The 17,121-nt window shown below is 41.1% G+C and overlaps 1 protein-coding gene across 1 annotated transcript in view; it reads left to right on the top strand.

Annotated features, from left to right (window-relative positions):
• PHLPP1 (PH domain and leucine rich repeat protein phosphatase 1) overlaps positions 1-17,121 on the top strand; it is a 196,696-nt gene that overhangs the window by 144,166 nt on the left and 35,409 nt on the right. Inside the window, exons 7-10 of the mRNA XM_004579662.2 lie at positions 1,772-1,974; positions 3,760-3,820; positions 7,211-7,306; positions 12,321-12,476. Of these exons, the coding sequence (XP_004579719.2) occupies positions 1,772-1,974; positions 3,760-3,820; positions 7,211-7,306; positions 12,321-12,476 (516 nt within the window). The remainder of the gene's footprint in view (positions 1-1,771; positions 1,975-3,759; positions 3,821-7,210; positions 7,307-12,320; positions 12,477-17,121) is intronic.

The raw sequence follows: 17,121 nt of genomic DNA, 5'->3' as shown, positions 1-17,121 counted from the left end.
TAACTTTCCTTTCTTCATAGATTTTTCTTTTGTCTTGTCAAACCAGCACTAACCGTGGTGGTAATACATTTGTACTCTTGTGGCTAGTCTGAAATCAAGACAGTACTGACATTATGAAGGTTGTATAAAAGGTAGTTTTCAGAGAACGTGGAACATTATTTTGTAAGATTTATTTTTATTGCAAAATCAGATATACAGAGAGGAGGAGAGACAAAGAGGAAGATCTTCTGTCTGATGATTCACTCCCCAAGTGACTGCAATGGCTGGTGCTGCACCGATCCGAAGCTAGGAGCCAGAAACTTCCTCCAGGTCTCCCACGCAGGTGCAGGGTCCCAAGGCTTTGGGCCATCTTTGACTGCTTTCCCAAGCCATAGGCAGGGAGCTGGATGGGAAGCAGGGCTGCTGGAATTAGAACTGGCGACCATATAAGATCCTAGCAAGTTCAAGGCGAGGACTTTTAGCTGCTAGGACACTGTGCGGGGCCCAACATGGAACATTTTTTTCAATTCCTACAGTCTGTTGTATCCAACATGATAGTTTGTCTTTTTTTATTCTGTATACAGACTTTAGTAATCTAGTGAGCATTTGGAAATTGGCAAGTTGCTGGATTGAAGCCAGCTTCTAATCTTACAACCTGTAACAGAAAAAAGGGAAGGAGCTGGCAGTACCGCCTGGGGACGTTTGAATAGGCCATATGCTGTGTTCACAAGTTGACAAATCCCAGCTCCTTGCTGTCGCTCATCCTCGTGTTGGCAGTAGCTTTATAATACTGCTGTTAATTAGTTGAGTTACCATAGTTTTATTTTAATTCTTTGTAAGGGCATAAACTCACTGTAGAGAATCTTTGGGTTTTTTCTAAACTCCAATCTTAAGATTAGTGTTTTTCCAACCAGGAACTTGATCTTGGCACTTGACTGACTTTGTTATGAGATGTATTTGAAGACATTTGTTGTTGTTTGTTTTTGGAGAGGTTAGGCATAGCCTAACTGGGAGCTGAGATTTTTATATATTTTCTCCTCTTTGATGCTAAACGTATTTTTCTCAACATTGGTTCCCAGTCACCATCACTACCTCCTTATGTTCCGATAGCTCTTCCCCAGCAACTTGGCAGGAGTTTTGGTCAGCCTTTCTGCAGAAGGGTGGACCCCATCCTTGTCCTTTTTATCATTTCTCGTGAACCCAAGATACCAAGTTTCAATATTTGCTACACGTTGCTCTTTCCAATAGGTAGAGATAGCTTTGATAATTGATTCAGATCCATAGTAGTTGAGAATCCCTGCACTCTGCCACTCCCATTAGTTATGCAATTTTGTTTTTTCTTCCCTGTTCCCATTATTGCTCATCTGCCTGCTCGCTCATCTTCTCGCCTTTCTTAAACGGTCTTGTTATTTATAATGCAATTAGTAGTTCTGGATTTCGCTTTCTTTGTTCAGTATGTTATCAGTACTTTGACTAATTCTTTGGAAATGAATGCCTAGTGGATTTTTTTCCCTCTTTTGAAATGAATTGAGGTAAAATCAAAGTGCTTATTCATTTCCTACCCCTAGTGGTCTAAAACTGTTTTTTAGAATGTATGATGAGGGTGGAGATTCCTTGGAATTATAGCTGACAGTAGCCACCCTCTGGCCAGTGAGGCCAGGCTAGAGGTTAACCTTAGAGAACTAAGCAGAGATGGGAGGCCTTACTAGGTGCCCCAACATAGTCGGATGTGGATATTTTTTGACAGCATTGCGGTTAATTACAGTCTTTATTTGTTTTCTTTACTCTCAAGATTGAACATAATTCAGAAGATAATAGCAGATGGAGTGGACTTTCTACAGCATATTACTCAGCTTGACCTCCGAGACAATAAGCTGCATGAGCTAGATGCCATGATTTTCAACAACATTGAAGTTTTGCACTGTGAAAGGAATCAGTTGGCGACATTGAACATTTGTGGCTATTTCCTGAAAGCACTGTATGCCTCTTCTAATGGTATGTAAAGAGACCACATCAGAGTGTCTTTTGGTCCCAAGAACTTACTCAGCACCATGGTCTCTGCCTCTTTGACTTTTCTCTCTTCTTTTGTCTCTAAAGTTAGTGTTAAATTTTGCTAAGCTAGAAGTCATATGCGAAAAATACTGATTTGGTATTTAAAGAATTCAAAAAGGAAAATTTTACAGTTCCTACCTTTTTTAAAAAATTAGATTTTGTCTTTAAGTCACTCCCAACTTAGATTTTCCTCTGCTAATTGAAGGGTGGAGGAGAAATGAACTGTTTCTTGGGCTGCATTGTTAAGGCAGGAAATTTGGTAAGTTTGATTGAGTACTAGAGAGTGAAAGATAGTCTCACTGTGGACTCCAGTTCAATGTTCTACTAACAAAGGATTCACATTAAGATAGCCTGACTTATGTATCTACAAAGACACATAAAGCAGACTTCTTAATCATTTAATAAAATTTCTTCTTCAGAATCTAAAAATCATAACAAGTACAACAATGAAGGGTTTCTGTGGGCATAAGCTTACTAGGGAAGATGTCCCATTCAATCAGCAAACAAATGAGAACAAGTATTCACTGCTGCACATTGAAGCTGTGTTTACCAGGCACTTGTTTGATGCGTAGTGTAGCCCACAAGTGCTGAAAGGGGGGTTGCAGTTGTTTTTAGTATGCCTGTTGTCCCTTCATTGCTCTCTGAAGGCCAGAGACAGCCTCCAAGTGGCATAGCTTCTGGTCTGACCAGTGCTGAGTGCACAAGAATTGCAGGGTTTGGCATCAGGGGAATGGAGTGGGAGGAGAGAATCTCTGTATGATTTCGTCAGCATTTGGAAGGCAAATATGAAGTCCTGAACGCATAGAAGTCATTATGGGGTGCATTGCTTGGAGTCAATTGTTGAAGCACTTAACTTGGTACATAGTAAGCAGCAGAGGTCAGGAAAGATTAAGAAGTAGAGCTGTGTGATGGAAGTTGTACTGTAGGATAGTGAGCAGGAAAGGAGCATGGTTTGGGTGCATTTATGGGACAACAATGAGGGAATCCAGTGCTCGGCTTATCCAGGGAATTGTGATAGGCTTTATCAAGTGAGCTAATCAAAACTTGCCCTGAGACTGCATGTTTTGACTGAAACTCAGCTACTCACAGGAAATACCTGATGCTGCAGGAGAAGGATAATTAGAAGAGAGCTGTAACCAAAACTGGACTTAGAAGCCTCACAGAGGGTCTACCGGGGGCCAGGGCAGGCAAGCAGAGGAAGTAAGCCTTGACTGAATGAGAGAAGCAAAGCAGAAAGACATTTAGAAGCCATTATTTCTGAGAAACAAAGCCCGGGTGGACAGTGAGGCCGCATGTCGTAAAATTTTGAAGAAGTGTTGAGATTTGAACACAATTCTATAGTGACCCTCTGGGGAACTGGTTCAGTACAGAGCTAAATGCAAAAGGTAGATGTGTTTGGCTTTGTAGCAGAAACACTGAGTGTTACTAAGGTGGTGTTGAGCTGATCTTCCGGGTACAGTTAGCATGCCTGACATGAGGAGGACCAGTGAATGGCTGGAGAAGAGGCAAGAAAGTAGCATGAATGATTTATTCTTGTCTCTGAATAAGATCTTGTGATTAAAGTAGAAGTTACCTTCGCTTTCCTATAATTCCAAAGCTGAATGAATGCTTTGTACTTCCTAAACTAAACAAACAATGGGGAATAAAGCACAACAATCATATTCTACATACAAAGAGTCTCTGTGTCACTTGGATAGTAAGGTTTTTGTGTCTTTATTTTCCTTCTAGAACTCGTGCAGCTTGATGTTTACCCAGTTCCAAATTATCTCTCCTACATGGATGTTTCAAGGTAATAAGATTCAGAGCACTGTTGCATCTGCTTAAAAATTGTTTCGTTTTGTCTGAACTTATGCATAAGCACACTTCTTTTTTGAATTTTAAAAAGTAATGGCTTTCACATACTATCTGAAATGTACTTACTGTCTAACCATTAAAATACTGTGTGTGGGGGTGGGATGGTGTTGGTTGAGATGTGCACATCCCATAGCGGAGTGTCTTGGTTTCAATTCTCACCGTGCATATATCTCTTTGATAAGAACTCTTGCTAAGAATGAAACTGTTGGACATATCTAGAATAGAATGGTGGACTGTCTGTACCAGCAGTGTTGGGGCACACTTAAATAACAGAATGATGGAATTATAACTCCTTATGAAGGACTGTACAATTGAACAACATGGGGAAAATCAGTCGGGTGGGAATTGGGGGGGATCTCCGATTCTACAGAATTGTATCATAAAATTCAAAATTTAAAATAAAAATTTTTTAAAAAGAAGAAAATAACTACTAGGCTTGCCAAAATAGGAATTCTGTAAACCCTGCTTGGTTTTCTTAGTTCACTTTTAAACAGGCTGATCATCTTATACTTCATGCAAATTGGCTTCAATGGCATACAATTCTTATTTCATTTCTCACAGATGCTATAGCTGAGTATTTCCTGAAGTAACAGATGCATGACTCTTTCTACAGAATGTATTTGTACAAAAATTGAGATTCATTTCACGGGTAATTCCAAAGGAAGTACCCCAAATTTCCTAAATACATGGGAATCTGTGACTCTCAAGGTGACAAGTATTAAGTCTGATTTTCATGTTTGATAACAGTAACCAGGCTTTGTAATCACAAGTAGTGTGATGGATCATGTATAGAACTTTGTCATTCATTGAGAAAGTACAGAGATTTAGCTATTTAAGTAATCTCAGTCATAATTATGTAAATTTTGTCAATATTCAGTTATTAGAACTGTTGCTGTATTATTACAAGCTTATAATTTTAAAATTCTTTGGCTGGTGTATTTTCTACTAAGGGTGAGAGTAATCAAAGGGTTTGTGGAAAATGTGGAATTAAAAGATAATTGGAAAAAAAGGATAATGTATCTTTCCATAAACTTATTGACATATCCTTATACATTTCAGACTTTAATTGAATGAACTTGAAGTCAGGTATTACCTGATTAAAGTCCCTTCCATTTCCTTTTCTGTCATTGTTATGTATTTTTTATATAGATTTATTTATTTTTATTACAAAGTCAGATATACAGAGAGCAGGAGAGACAGAGAGGAAGATCTTCCGTCCAATGATTCATTCCCCAAGTGAGCTGCAGCGGGCCGGTGCTGTGCCGATCCGATGCCGGGAACCAGGAACCTCTTCCGGGTCTCCCATACTGGTGCAGGATCTCAAAGCATTGGGCCGTCCTCGACTGCTTTCCCAGGCCACAGCAGGGAGCTGGATGGGAAGTGGAGCTGCTGGGATTAGAACCGGCGCCCATATAGGATCCCAGCGCATTCAAGGCAAGGACTTTAGCCACTGGGCCACACTGCCAGGGGGGCCCCGTTGTTATGTATTGTTATTTTTGCCTTCTAAATAAGAACAAGAGCAAGAATGTGACCTGGTGACTAATGCACCAGTTGGGAAAGCAGGATACCATGCTGGAGTTAGATCTTCCAAGTGCTGGTTCAACGCTCTAACTGCCAATGGCCAGGACTGGGGTCAAGACAGAGCCAGGAACTCCAACCAGGTGTTATGTGTTGGAGAGAGGAGCCAGGCCTCTTGAACCATCACCTGCAGCCTCCATGCTGTACACTAGCAGGACGCTGGAATGGGGAGCAGAACTGGGACTTGACCTCAAGCACTCGGAATTTGGGTGGAATTTGGGTTCCCAAATGTTCTGTTATGACAAACACCTGACCCAGAAAATGATTTTATTAAAAAAAGATTTATGTGTTTATATTGCAAAGTCAGATATACAGAGAGGAGGAAAGACAGAGAGGAAGTTCTGTCCGATGATTCACTCCCCAGCTGACCACAATGGTTGGAATTGAGCCGATCCAGAGCCAGGAGCCAGGAGCTTCTTCTGGGTCTCTCATCCAGATGCAGGGTCCCAAGGTTTAGAGCCATCCTGGGCTGCTTTCCCAGGCTACAAGCAGGGAGCTGAATGGGAAGCAGGGAGCTGAATGGGAAGCAGGGCCACGAGGACACAAACTGGCACCCATATGGGATCCCAGCAAGTGCAAGGCGGGGACTTAAGCTGCTAGGCTACTGCACTGGACCCCAGAAAAGATTTTTAAAGTATGTGCAAGATCACCACTATTTTACCCTTTTACTCTAATATCATTCAGGATTTGTTCTAAGCAATATATTTTCAGAGTTTTTAATGTATATGTGAAAAAATACATGGCAATGTGATTCTTTGTGCCTGGCCACTTCACAAATCAAAAGAGAAGATAAAAGGGAGGGTTAGGCAGACATTGAGATGTGGATTTGTTCAAGTAATGGACAATTCAGTAAAAGTCACCGAGAGCTTAGTTCAACTGTTTTTTAATAACTAATTTCTAATGCCTAGGTAAATGTTTTTGAATAATTAATCCTGAATCTTATTAACCATCTGTACATATTTCCTTGTGACATTTTAAAACTGCTAATCTTTCCATTTTTCCACATTAGGTTTTGGTAATTATTGGTAGAGTTAGGAAATATTTTAATGTTAAGGATAAAAATGAAAATTCGAGCATAAAACTACATTGTGCTATTTGATTCTTTGATTAAACTAGTAATATGTATGTCTTGGGTTTGCAATACAAAGCTCTTCAAACTTGAATGGGTCTGTAGGCTTTTTGCAAAAGTGCTTATAGAAACTAGGCTTAAGAAGACTTTAGGTCCCGGCGTGATAACATAGAGGCTTAAGTCCCTGCCTTGAGCAAGCTGGGATCCCATATGGGTGCCAGTTCTAATCCCAGCAGACCCATTCCCATCCACCTCCCTACCCATGGCCTGGGAATGCAGTCAAGGACGGTGCATGGGAGACCTGGAGAAGTTTCTGGCTCCTAGCTTCGGATCGGCACCGCACCAGCCATTGCAGTCACTTGGGGAGTGAATCATCAGACAGAAAATCTTCCTCTTTGTCTCTCCTCCTCTTGTATATCTGCCTTTCCAATAAAAATAAATAAATCTTTTTTAAAAAAAAGACTTTGTAAATAATGATATGGAGCTATGTTCTTTTCCTATCTTTTATCACAGTTCATCTTGCTTCTGAAATGTGGTAAAAGTGTATATAGCCTTTAGATGTGTATGCTCACTGTTCTTTGATGTTTAAGTTTTGTTTATTCTTTGTAGTATCTTGAATTTAAAACCATACTGAAACCACAGTTAATACTCTAATGATTTTTGTGTTCTTGTATTTAGGAACCACTTAGAAAATGTGCCTGAGTGGGTATGTGAAAGCCGAAAGCTGGAAGTTTTGGATATTGGCCATAATCACATTTGTGAGCTTCCTGCCCGGTGAGTATGACGGGAAAGTGAGAGACTCTCAAAATGCATGAGCCATGCTTTTTTCCTAGGATATGACATTGGCGGGGAGCAGAGTGCTAGATTATTAAACACTGAAGGAACAGACAGAATTCTCTTTCTCTTGGTGTGACATTTGGAGTCCGAGGTCCAAGAACTTCTCTTTTCTCCTTTTAATTTGTCATGTGAATTTTTGATGATTTACTTATTTTTAATATTTATTTGAGGGTTCACCACAATGGCTCAGGGGCTAAAATCTTTGCCTGCATGTTACGGAATCCTACGTGGGCACCAGTTCCTGTTCTAGCTGCTCCATTTCCTATCCAGCTCCTTGCTTGTGGCCTGAGAAAGCAGTCAAGGACGGTACAAAGCCCTGGGACCCTGAGTTCGTGTGGAAAACCTGGAAGAGCTGCTAGCTCCTGGCCTCGGATTGGCTCAGCTGCAACCATTGTGGCCACTTGGAGATCTTTTTCTCAGTCTCTTCTCTCTGCATTTCTGCCTTTACAATCAAAATAAATAAATCTTTTTTTAAAAAGGGAAATGATTTATTTGAGAGACTGAGTGTCAGATATATTTGCTGGTTCACTCCACAAATGACCCAAAGCAAGGGCTGGGCTGGGCTGGGCTTGGGCCTGATGGAAGCCAGCAGACGGGGGTCTCTTTCCAAGTCTCCACATTGTGGCAGAGATCCACTCCATTGGGCCAACTTCCGCTGTCTTCCCAGGGTAATCATTAAGAAACTAGATCAGAAGCAGAGCAGCTGTTACTCAAACTGTTACTCGGATATAAGATGCAGGTTTTGCAGGTGGCAGCCCCCAGTCCCTAACTTGTGTTGTTTTTAATTTCAATGTTTTCATTTTAATGGAAAGATGTGAAGGTATCTAAATAGAGACAGATGTTTTAGATTGACAATTATGACATAAAATGTCATTAATGAAATGAGCTACAATTAGTAACAAAAAAGGAGCCCATCTCATTGTTATCCTTTACAAGTTTCTGTAATGATTGAAATTCTGTATTGAAATGTGGCTTTCAAACACTTTTAAGAGTTTATTTTTTTGAAAGGTGAGGTTTCAGAAAGAGGAGAAGGCAGAACAGAGAAGGAGACAATCTTCCATCTGCCGATTTGCTCCCCAGATAGAAGATGCAGTGACCAGGGCCTAGGCCAGGCTGGAGCCAGGAGCCTGGAGCTTCATCCAGGTCTCCCATGTGGGTGGCTGGGGCCCAGGTACTGGGGGTGTCTCCCACTGCTTTTCCAGCCTCCTTAGCCAGGAGCTAGAGAAGCAGCAAAGCAGCTGGGATGGAACTGGCATTCTGGACAGGGAGGCCTGCATCCCAGGCAGTAAGTCCACTTGCAGTGCCACATCACTGGCCCCAATTTACTTAATTTTTAACCAATATACACACATTTATTTAAATTTTATTTATTTGAAAGGCAGGAGACAGGGATACACAGGTCCCGACCCTTTCACTGGTTCACTGCCCAAATGCCTGCAATAGCATTGCTAGACCAAGCTGAAGCCAAGAGACAAGAATGCAATACCAATCTCCCATGTCATGGCAGAGACCCAGCTCCAGGTGCTGCCCAGGGTCTACATTAGCAGGAAGCTGGAATGGAGAATAGGTCCAGAACTGGAACTCCGGTGCTCTGTAGTGGACGCAGGCATCCCAAGGGATGCCTTAACCCCTGGGCCAAAAACCTTCACCTGGTTTTTGTTTTACTTGTTTGTTTGTTTGTTTAAGATTTATTTACTTATTTGAAAGGCTAAGTTACAGAGACCGACCTTCCACCCGGTGCTTCACTCCCTGCTTGCTGTCACAGCCAGGCCTGTTTATTTGAACCATTCTCAGCCAGTCACTAAACAGTAGTCAGTTGTTTTTGTACTGTGTATAGCCAAAAATAACAGCTGCAACATTGTAGAATTCTATCACTATATTGGAACAAACTTTTATCTTAGCTACATAATTTTTTTAAAAGTACACAACATTTGTGTTTCCTTTGAAAGAATGGGAATTATGAAATAATATATTCTTGGTAAGAATCATTAATGTGTTAGCACTGAGCTATCTAATAGCGAGGTGACTGTCAAGCAAATGAAGTATAATTTAGTCTTAATTGAAAAATGCCAAACGTTCATTGGATGTCAAATTGTAATGTTCAGTAATTGCATCTTTTTTTTTTTAAGATTTATTTTATTTTTATTACAAAGTCAGATATACTGAGAGGAGGAGAGACAGAGAGGAAGTGGAGCCACCGGGATTAGAACCAGCAGCCATATGGGATCAAAGCGAGGACCTTAGCCACTAGGCCACGCTGCCGAGCCCAGTAATTGCATCTTAAAATAGGATTTTGGATGTGTTGACTCAAGTAAAATGTACAGTAAACATTTGTTTCTGTTTACTTTGACTATTAGATAATTTAAAATGTGTCTTACATTATATTTCTGGTAGATAACACTGTCTTATGTTTAGCTCTTATGAAAGAAATGAATGACCTTTTCAGTCCCTGAAAAGGCTCAGTTCATTTCACTCTATTACTTAGCCATGTGTTATACCTGGCAGCCTGATTCGTTCGGAAATGCTGTAGCCCATCAGCATTATCAAGAGGCTGTGCACGGGGTGTGCTTACACCTGACCATTTTAGAACAGGGACAGGAGCTGGAAATAATTTGTTGAAAACAATTTTTTCAAATGACTTATTTCCTTTAAAGGCAGAGCATCAGAAAGATGGGGAGGGACAAAAGGAGAAACAAAGATCTTCTCTCTGTTCTCCCACTTTGCAAATGGCCGCAACAGCCAAGTCCAGAGCAGCCAGGAGCCAGGAATTCCATCCTGATCTCCCGCCCGCGTGGCAGATGGGTTATAGTACTTGGGCCATCTTCTGCTGCTTTCCCAGCCACTAGTGGGAGCTGGATAGAAAGTGGTGCAGCTGGGCATGAACCAGCTGTCCAGTAGTGGATGCTGGCATCACAGTGCCAGCTTTGCTTGCTCTGCTACAATACTAGCCCCTGGAAAATAAAAAATTGAACGTATTTCCTTCTGCCTGCCATCTTCTCTTCCCCACGCCCCTGGTATCTCAGGCATCTGCTTTCCTGTAGCCTACAGCAAAGGTATTGTAAATATAAACACACAGCAAATAAATACAAGATAACTGATGTTTTATCCAGTTTTCTTCAAAGTTCATTAATCTTAGATTTGATTTAGAGTAATAGAGGCTTTTTGAGGGTCTCAGGAAATGCTTATTCAAAGCCAAGTTCCAAGTGCTCTGTTGTTAAAGAATTTAAACAATGGTGTGTTTGTGTATCTGTGTTTCTGTGTGTGTTTTTAAAATGAAGCAGAAATAATTACTTTCTTATTTGTATGGTTTAGTTGCGTATTTTATGTAAGCCCCTGCTGTTGATGTGATATTCTGGTAAAACAGTGATTCTTGAGAATTGACTTAATATTAAGACTTTGAGTAAATTGTATGATGGGATTAACAAAAGAAGTTATTACTTAGAAGTGGGAATATCTTAAAAGGGAAAGCTGTTTAAAACTTGGTATCTGAAAGAATTGATGCTGACATCCCATACCAGAGTGTTGGTTCAAGTCTTGTCTGCACTGCTTGTAAACCAGCTCCCTGCTAATATGCCTGGGAGAGCACTGAAAGATAAATGATCCAAGTGGCTCAGTTCCCGTCTCCCTTGCTGGAGACCAGGGTGAGCTCCTGGCTTCTGGCTTCAGCCTGGTCCAACCCTGCCTGGGTCGTTTGGGAGTGAACCAACAGATTAAAGGTTGTTTCTTCCTTTCTCTCATCTCTTTTTCTTTTTTACTTTTTTATCTTTTAACTTAGTAAATCTTAAAAAAAAAAGAATATTAAGCAAAATTATTCCCAAATTACTAATACTTGTGAATAAGATTCAAAAATTTTAATTCGACAAGGGGAATAAATTTAAGATCTATTTTACAACATTGGAAACTAATCTTGAAAATTATTCACCGCAAAAAGATAGGTAATATATACATTAATTAGCTTGGTTTCACCACAATATTCCACAATATATGCATACATTAGAACATTGTGTTGTGCACCATAAATATGTACACAATTTTTTCAATTGAAATTTATTTTTAAAATTATGGATATCTGCAGTTGAGTTCAAAATGAAGTGGTGGGAAGCAGGAGATGCATGAGGAAGTGTCTTTGCTCCTGCAGGGCAAATAAATTCCAATGTGGTCATGATTAAGTTATAATCTTATTTTTCTGCATTTTCTGTTTGTCTCTGTTGAAACCCAGACTGTTTCGTTCCCTACAACGTTTGGAGGAGCCTGGAGTGATCATAAGACACATTTACTTTGGATTAATCAGAATGCTTTGTTGTAAAGTTTTGATAACCCTTAGAAGAAACATAGCCAAGTTTCCAAACAGCTCTTTGAGGCTCACAAGAAAACAATGGATTAACAAGTACACTGTGCTCTCTTGAGGAAGGTCTAGAATTAAACCAAGGAGAACACAAAAAATGTACAGGAAAGGGAGAAACAAGTATGATTGTGAAACCACTGAAGAAACACGGAATGTTTTCTCCCTTGACTTCTGTAAAAGTTTAATTGAATAGAGGTGTTTCTATAGGTGAATATTCTTCAGCCCAGTTTCCTCAGTCAGATGTGGTTAGAGCACCAGAGTTCTAGAATATTCCAAGGCAGAGTTTTACTGTAGAGAAGCATGAGCCTCATCACCCCAGTGTCTGCTTCTGTGAAACGTGACTTTTCAATAGGAAGAGCTTCTTTGTGCAATACTCCTTTTCGTTTTTTCCCCACCCTCCTTTTCTTTCAGCATATAGGAGGTGTATTGTAGGATAAGCAGCGCCAAGTTTGAACTTATAGTAAAATGGCCTTGGAATGGTTTTGAATGGATTTACAATTTTTGGGCTGATAATTTCAAGTATTTTGTTCATTACTCATTTTTAATTCCTGATCCTAAATTGGCTCTAATTAAGTTGCTTTCTGCCTTTTGTTCCTTCCGGTACAGTTTATTTTGTAACAGCAGTCTCCGGAAACTACTGGCAGGACACAACCAATTGGCAAGGCTGCCTGAAAGACTTGAGAGAACCTCAGTGGAGGTCTTGGATGTGCAGCATAACCAGCTCCTGGAGTTGCCGCCGAACCTTCTCATGAAGGCCGACAGGTAAGCAGGTGCTCTCACACATTCAGCTTAGTCAGCAAAATGCACCCTCATTCACAGTTTTTCTTTCACAGTCTTAGAACATTGGCATAAGTTTTGTGCTTGCACTAGTCCTGTCTCACTTGGGATTTCACTTTCTGTGGTTGCAGATCCCCATAGTCAACCATGAGCTGAAGCTACTGATACCTGTCTTGACTCTCGAGATCAACCATAGTCACACAGTTTAGAATATTGCCTTAATTGTGCTATTTTGTTCATTGTTACTGCTGTTAATCTACTGTTCCTATGTTGTTTTTGTTTTTGTTTTTTTAAGATTTTATTTATGTTTTTATTGGAAAGTTAGAATTACAGAGAGGAGGAAAGACAGAAAGATCTTTCATCCATTGGTTCACTCCCCAAGTGTCTGCAACAGCCAGAGCTGAGCCCATCCCGAACCAGGAGCTGGGAACCAGTGTCTTCTGGGTCTCCCACATAGATGCAGGGTCCCAAGGCTTTGGGCCATCCTCTGCTGCTTTCAAAGGGCACAAGCCGGGAGCTGGATGGGAAGTGGAACAGCTGGGACACAAACTGGTGCCCGTATGGGATCCTGGCACATACAAGGCAAACTTTCACCACTAGTCTACTGTGTTGGTCCCTTGTGCCTAAGTTTTAAACTAATGTCCATCAGCCAATTCTGGCTACAAAATATTTGGGGGAAATCACATCTTAATAGCCAAGTGCAGACTTTTTGTCATTATTCCCAACATAATACAGTGTAACAACTATTTACATAGCATTCACAATGTATCAGATATTATAAGTGGCATAGAGGTTGTTTAAGATGTGTAGGAAGATAGCAGCTGTTACACTGTTGTATATAAGGCATTTGGGCATCCACAGATTTTGATATCCGGTGGGAAGGGAGCCCAGAAGCGACTCCCCTGCGGATGCCGAAGGATGCCTCTTTATAGAGATTTCGGTTCTTTCTGTTGCTTTGGGCATCCACTGGGAATTCTAGGACATTCCTTCTTTGACTGGGAATGGGAAATGATGGGAGTCCATATCTGGCTGTCCTACATGCATGATGAAAATGGTTTTCCCAGCTGCTTTTCTTGCGATGTTGTGGGAGATAGAGCCATGCTCATCCTTTGAGTTATTTGTTGCTGCTATCTGAAAAAAAGTTGTGAAGTTGTAGATAAACCAGAGTGTGTAGGTATGAAACAGGAGTTAGAAATGTACTCCTGTTTTGCTATCTGATCAAAACCCATGCAGGCCTCTCCAGGCTTAGCTTGATCATCTCGAATTCTGTCTCTGCTGCTACAAATCTAAGTTGTGACAGAGATGAACTTTTCCTAGAGTTTGCTTCGTTTCTTTTTTAAAAAATCAATCCTCTACCCTCATATTTAAGTAAATTCTTTCAAACAAGAAAAGAACATTTTTTACTAACTAGTACATATTTAAAGAAGTTGTGATTGTGGCGGAGGTTAGTTGAAGTATTAGGTGAAATTCTCTGCTCTAAAGTGCTGCCACATGCAGAACTTTCTTTCAAGAAAGCCTTAGCTGAGCCCAGTGCGGTAGCCTAGTGGCTGAATCCATGCATTGCATGTGCTGGGATCCCATAGGGGTGCCAGTTCATATCCTGGCTGCTCCATTTCCCATCCAACTTCCTGAAGTGGAAGATGGCCCAGAGTCTTGGGACTCTGTAACCTGTGGGAGACCCGGAGAAGCTCCTGGCTCCTGGCTCCAGGTTGGCTTAGCTTCCGCTGTTGTAGCCACTTGGGGAGTGAACCAGTGGACAGAAGATCTTTCTTTCTCTCCCTGTATCTATAAATCTGCCTTCCCAATAAAAGTAAATCTTAAAAAAAAAGCCATAGTTAAGAGTGGCTATTCATTTATGTATTTCATATAAGACAAAAAAGTTAAACTGAATTTTGTACAAAGATAAAGGAAATGATTGATCTTTTTACATGAAAAAAATTAATAGAATGTAGGTATATTCTAGCTTGCAGGGTATTTTGTGAGTACAGTAGCAAGCAGTGCAGGAACTGCAGTCTCTCTCCTGAGCTTAGTAAGTTCATCCACGTCGCGCTCCCAGGTGCCGTGCTGCTGTCACAGTACCCGTCAGCACAGTGTGCGCTAATGTCTGCTTTCCCCGTGCCTTGGCCCTGTTAGGTTGTTTACTCTGACACCGAAGAGTGTGTCTTTATCACAGGTCTTATTATGAATAGCTTATTCTGTACCTGAAATGAAGATACTCAATAAATATTTGATTAATGAATGATAGAAAATACAAGGAATTTTTGCTCTTCTTTTTCTGTGTTTTTTTTTTTTTTTTTTTAAGATTTAATCAAGTTACAACGTAAAATGTGTATGGATTCTTGCCCTGAAACCCATGATCCAGATGAGGGTACAGACAGACCATTTCCAGCCCTGCCTCCTTCCCCTCCTTTTGGTCTGTTTTCATTTCAAATGAAGACAGCTGTCTTCAATGTACTTAATAAAGTTACAGTGAATTTCTATTTGAAGGATTATAGAGAAGTCATGAAATTGTCATGTTGTGGTTGACCAGTGCTGTATCATTCTCCTGATCCATTGTGCAGTGTTTCAAAGTCATTTTAAAAATTCTTGTTGCTTTTACACTCACATAAGGTGAGGGATTCTAAATGTCCTTTGTCGTTGTTGTGAATATAATAGCGTTTGCTTTCTTCCCTGTGAAGAATGAGAACTTGTATTGTAACCTGGTATTTCCTTTTGTCAAAATTCGCATGTGCTTTTGAAGAATCCTCTTGTTCCTCTAGAATTTTACACTCAGACTACATAATCAGTTACCATAGATGGATTCAGATTGCACAAGTCTTTGAGTGACATAAAACAGTCCTTAATCCAGCAAGTCTGATAAATTCATGACTGACAGGTGGATAGTATAGGAATCTCCGATTGAGAATAATTGTTACCCATTTCTGAGAGTTTGGGTTTTTTTGTTTTGTATTTCAAAATCTGTTCATTTATTTGAAAGCCAGAATTATACACCAAGAGAGGGAGAAACAACCATCTCCCATCTGCTGGCTCACCCCCAAGTAGTTGTTAAATCGGGTCTGGGCTAGGCCAGAGTCAGAAGCATGGAACTCCACGTGGGGGTCTGATGTAGGTGGCGAGGACCCACACGAACAGGTTGTCTTTTATTGCTTTCCCAGGCAGATTAGCAGGGAACTGGATGGGAAGTGGAGCAGCCAGGACTAGAGCCAGCACTCAAGAGATGCCAGCACAAGTGGTGGCTTAGCCTGCCACAGCATCACAACACTGAGCCCCAAGGGTTTAGGTTTTAAAGGTCAGTTCTAGGGCTTGGTGTGATAGCTCAGTGGCTAAGGCCACGCCTTGCTTATGCCAGGATCCCATATGGGTGTTGGTTTGTATCCAGACTGCTCCACTTCCCATCCAGCTTCCTGCTCACAGCCTGGGAAAGACGGCTGAGCCTTGGGACCCTGCACTCACGTGGGAGACCCAGAAGAAGCTCCTGGCCTTGGATCAGCTCAGCACCAACCATTGTGGTCACTTAGGGAGCGAACCAGCAGATGGAAGATCTTTCTGCCTCTGCTTCTCTCTGTAAATCTGCTTTTCCAATAAAAATTTTTTAAAAAATTTTTTTCTTAATTGATTCTGCGTTTCATTCCCTAAACGAGTCAGATGGTAGTCATTGTGTGTACTTGACACCAGGGTAGACATGGAAACATCCCTGGAGGAGCTCACCACTTCCCAAGTCAATTCTTGCTTTCAAGTTGCCATGTGTTTGGACAAGGATTTGAGCAAGGGCAACTGTAAGTTTAAATTGCGCCACAGGGATTCCTGTGCCTCCCAGTTGACAACCACTGCCTGCCCAGTTGGCTCTGTGACCCCTTGCAGGTCAAACTAAACCTCAGGCTTTCTCATGTTGCTTGTTTTGTACGGTTTCCAAGTGGAGCCTGTGAGTTGAGGCAGGAAGGAATGTGGGAACTTTAATATTTCTAGTGATGCAGCATGGACAGATGAGGCCAGGAACTGAGTCCCTGAGAGAACACTACTGTCATAAATGCTGCAAGCTAAGCTAGCAGTGTTTGCTAAAGGCTTTTAGGCAGCAATCCCCAAAGTCCAACTACTAGACTGGTCTTACATGGAAAACAGAGGCTGTTAGGGAGCAGTTGGCCAGTGGGGAGACCTGCAGGGAGGCCAGGCCCGTGAATCTCCAGAGTAAGGTGAACTCTAGGTGGACAAGATGGAGGGGGTGTCCTGGTTTTATTTTACAAAATAAAAGCCCATGACCAAAAAGGCTGAAGTAAGGAGCTTTGTCTAGATGACAGAATCTAGTGCCTTTGAGTTCCAACCAGTAGCATAGCTCAGTCTCCAGCATAGTCCAGCGGTTGATCTCTTAGTCATGACTGAGTCAGAATAAGTTAAGAGAACTGGATATCTCGGGCAGGTAGCATTGCGAAAAGGGTAGTATTGTTGCTGAACTCTTTTTAAGCCACATTTTTGTACTTTTTCTTGCTATAAGGGAAGAAAAGCAAAGCATGTCATAGTAGATTCTTAAAGGATCCGTACCCGTTAGTCTCTTTTGCACTAGAGTTTAGTGAGATGGTTTAGTTTCTATACTAAGTAGAACTTAGAAGAATCAAACTGTCAGAAAGAAAAAAGC

Source organism: Ochotona princeps, chromosome 18 (assembly GCF_030435755.1).
Source record: "Ochotona princeps isolate mOchPri1 chromosome 18, mOchPri1.hap1, whole genome shotgun sequence".
In the NCBI taxonomy this organism is placed as follows: Eukaryota; Metazoa; Chordata; class Mammalia; order Lagomorpha; family Ochotonidae; genus Ochotona; species Ochotona princeps.
Note: the sequence above shows the minus strand (reverse complement) of the source record. Positions and strands in the feature narration are given on the sequence as shown.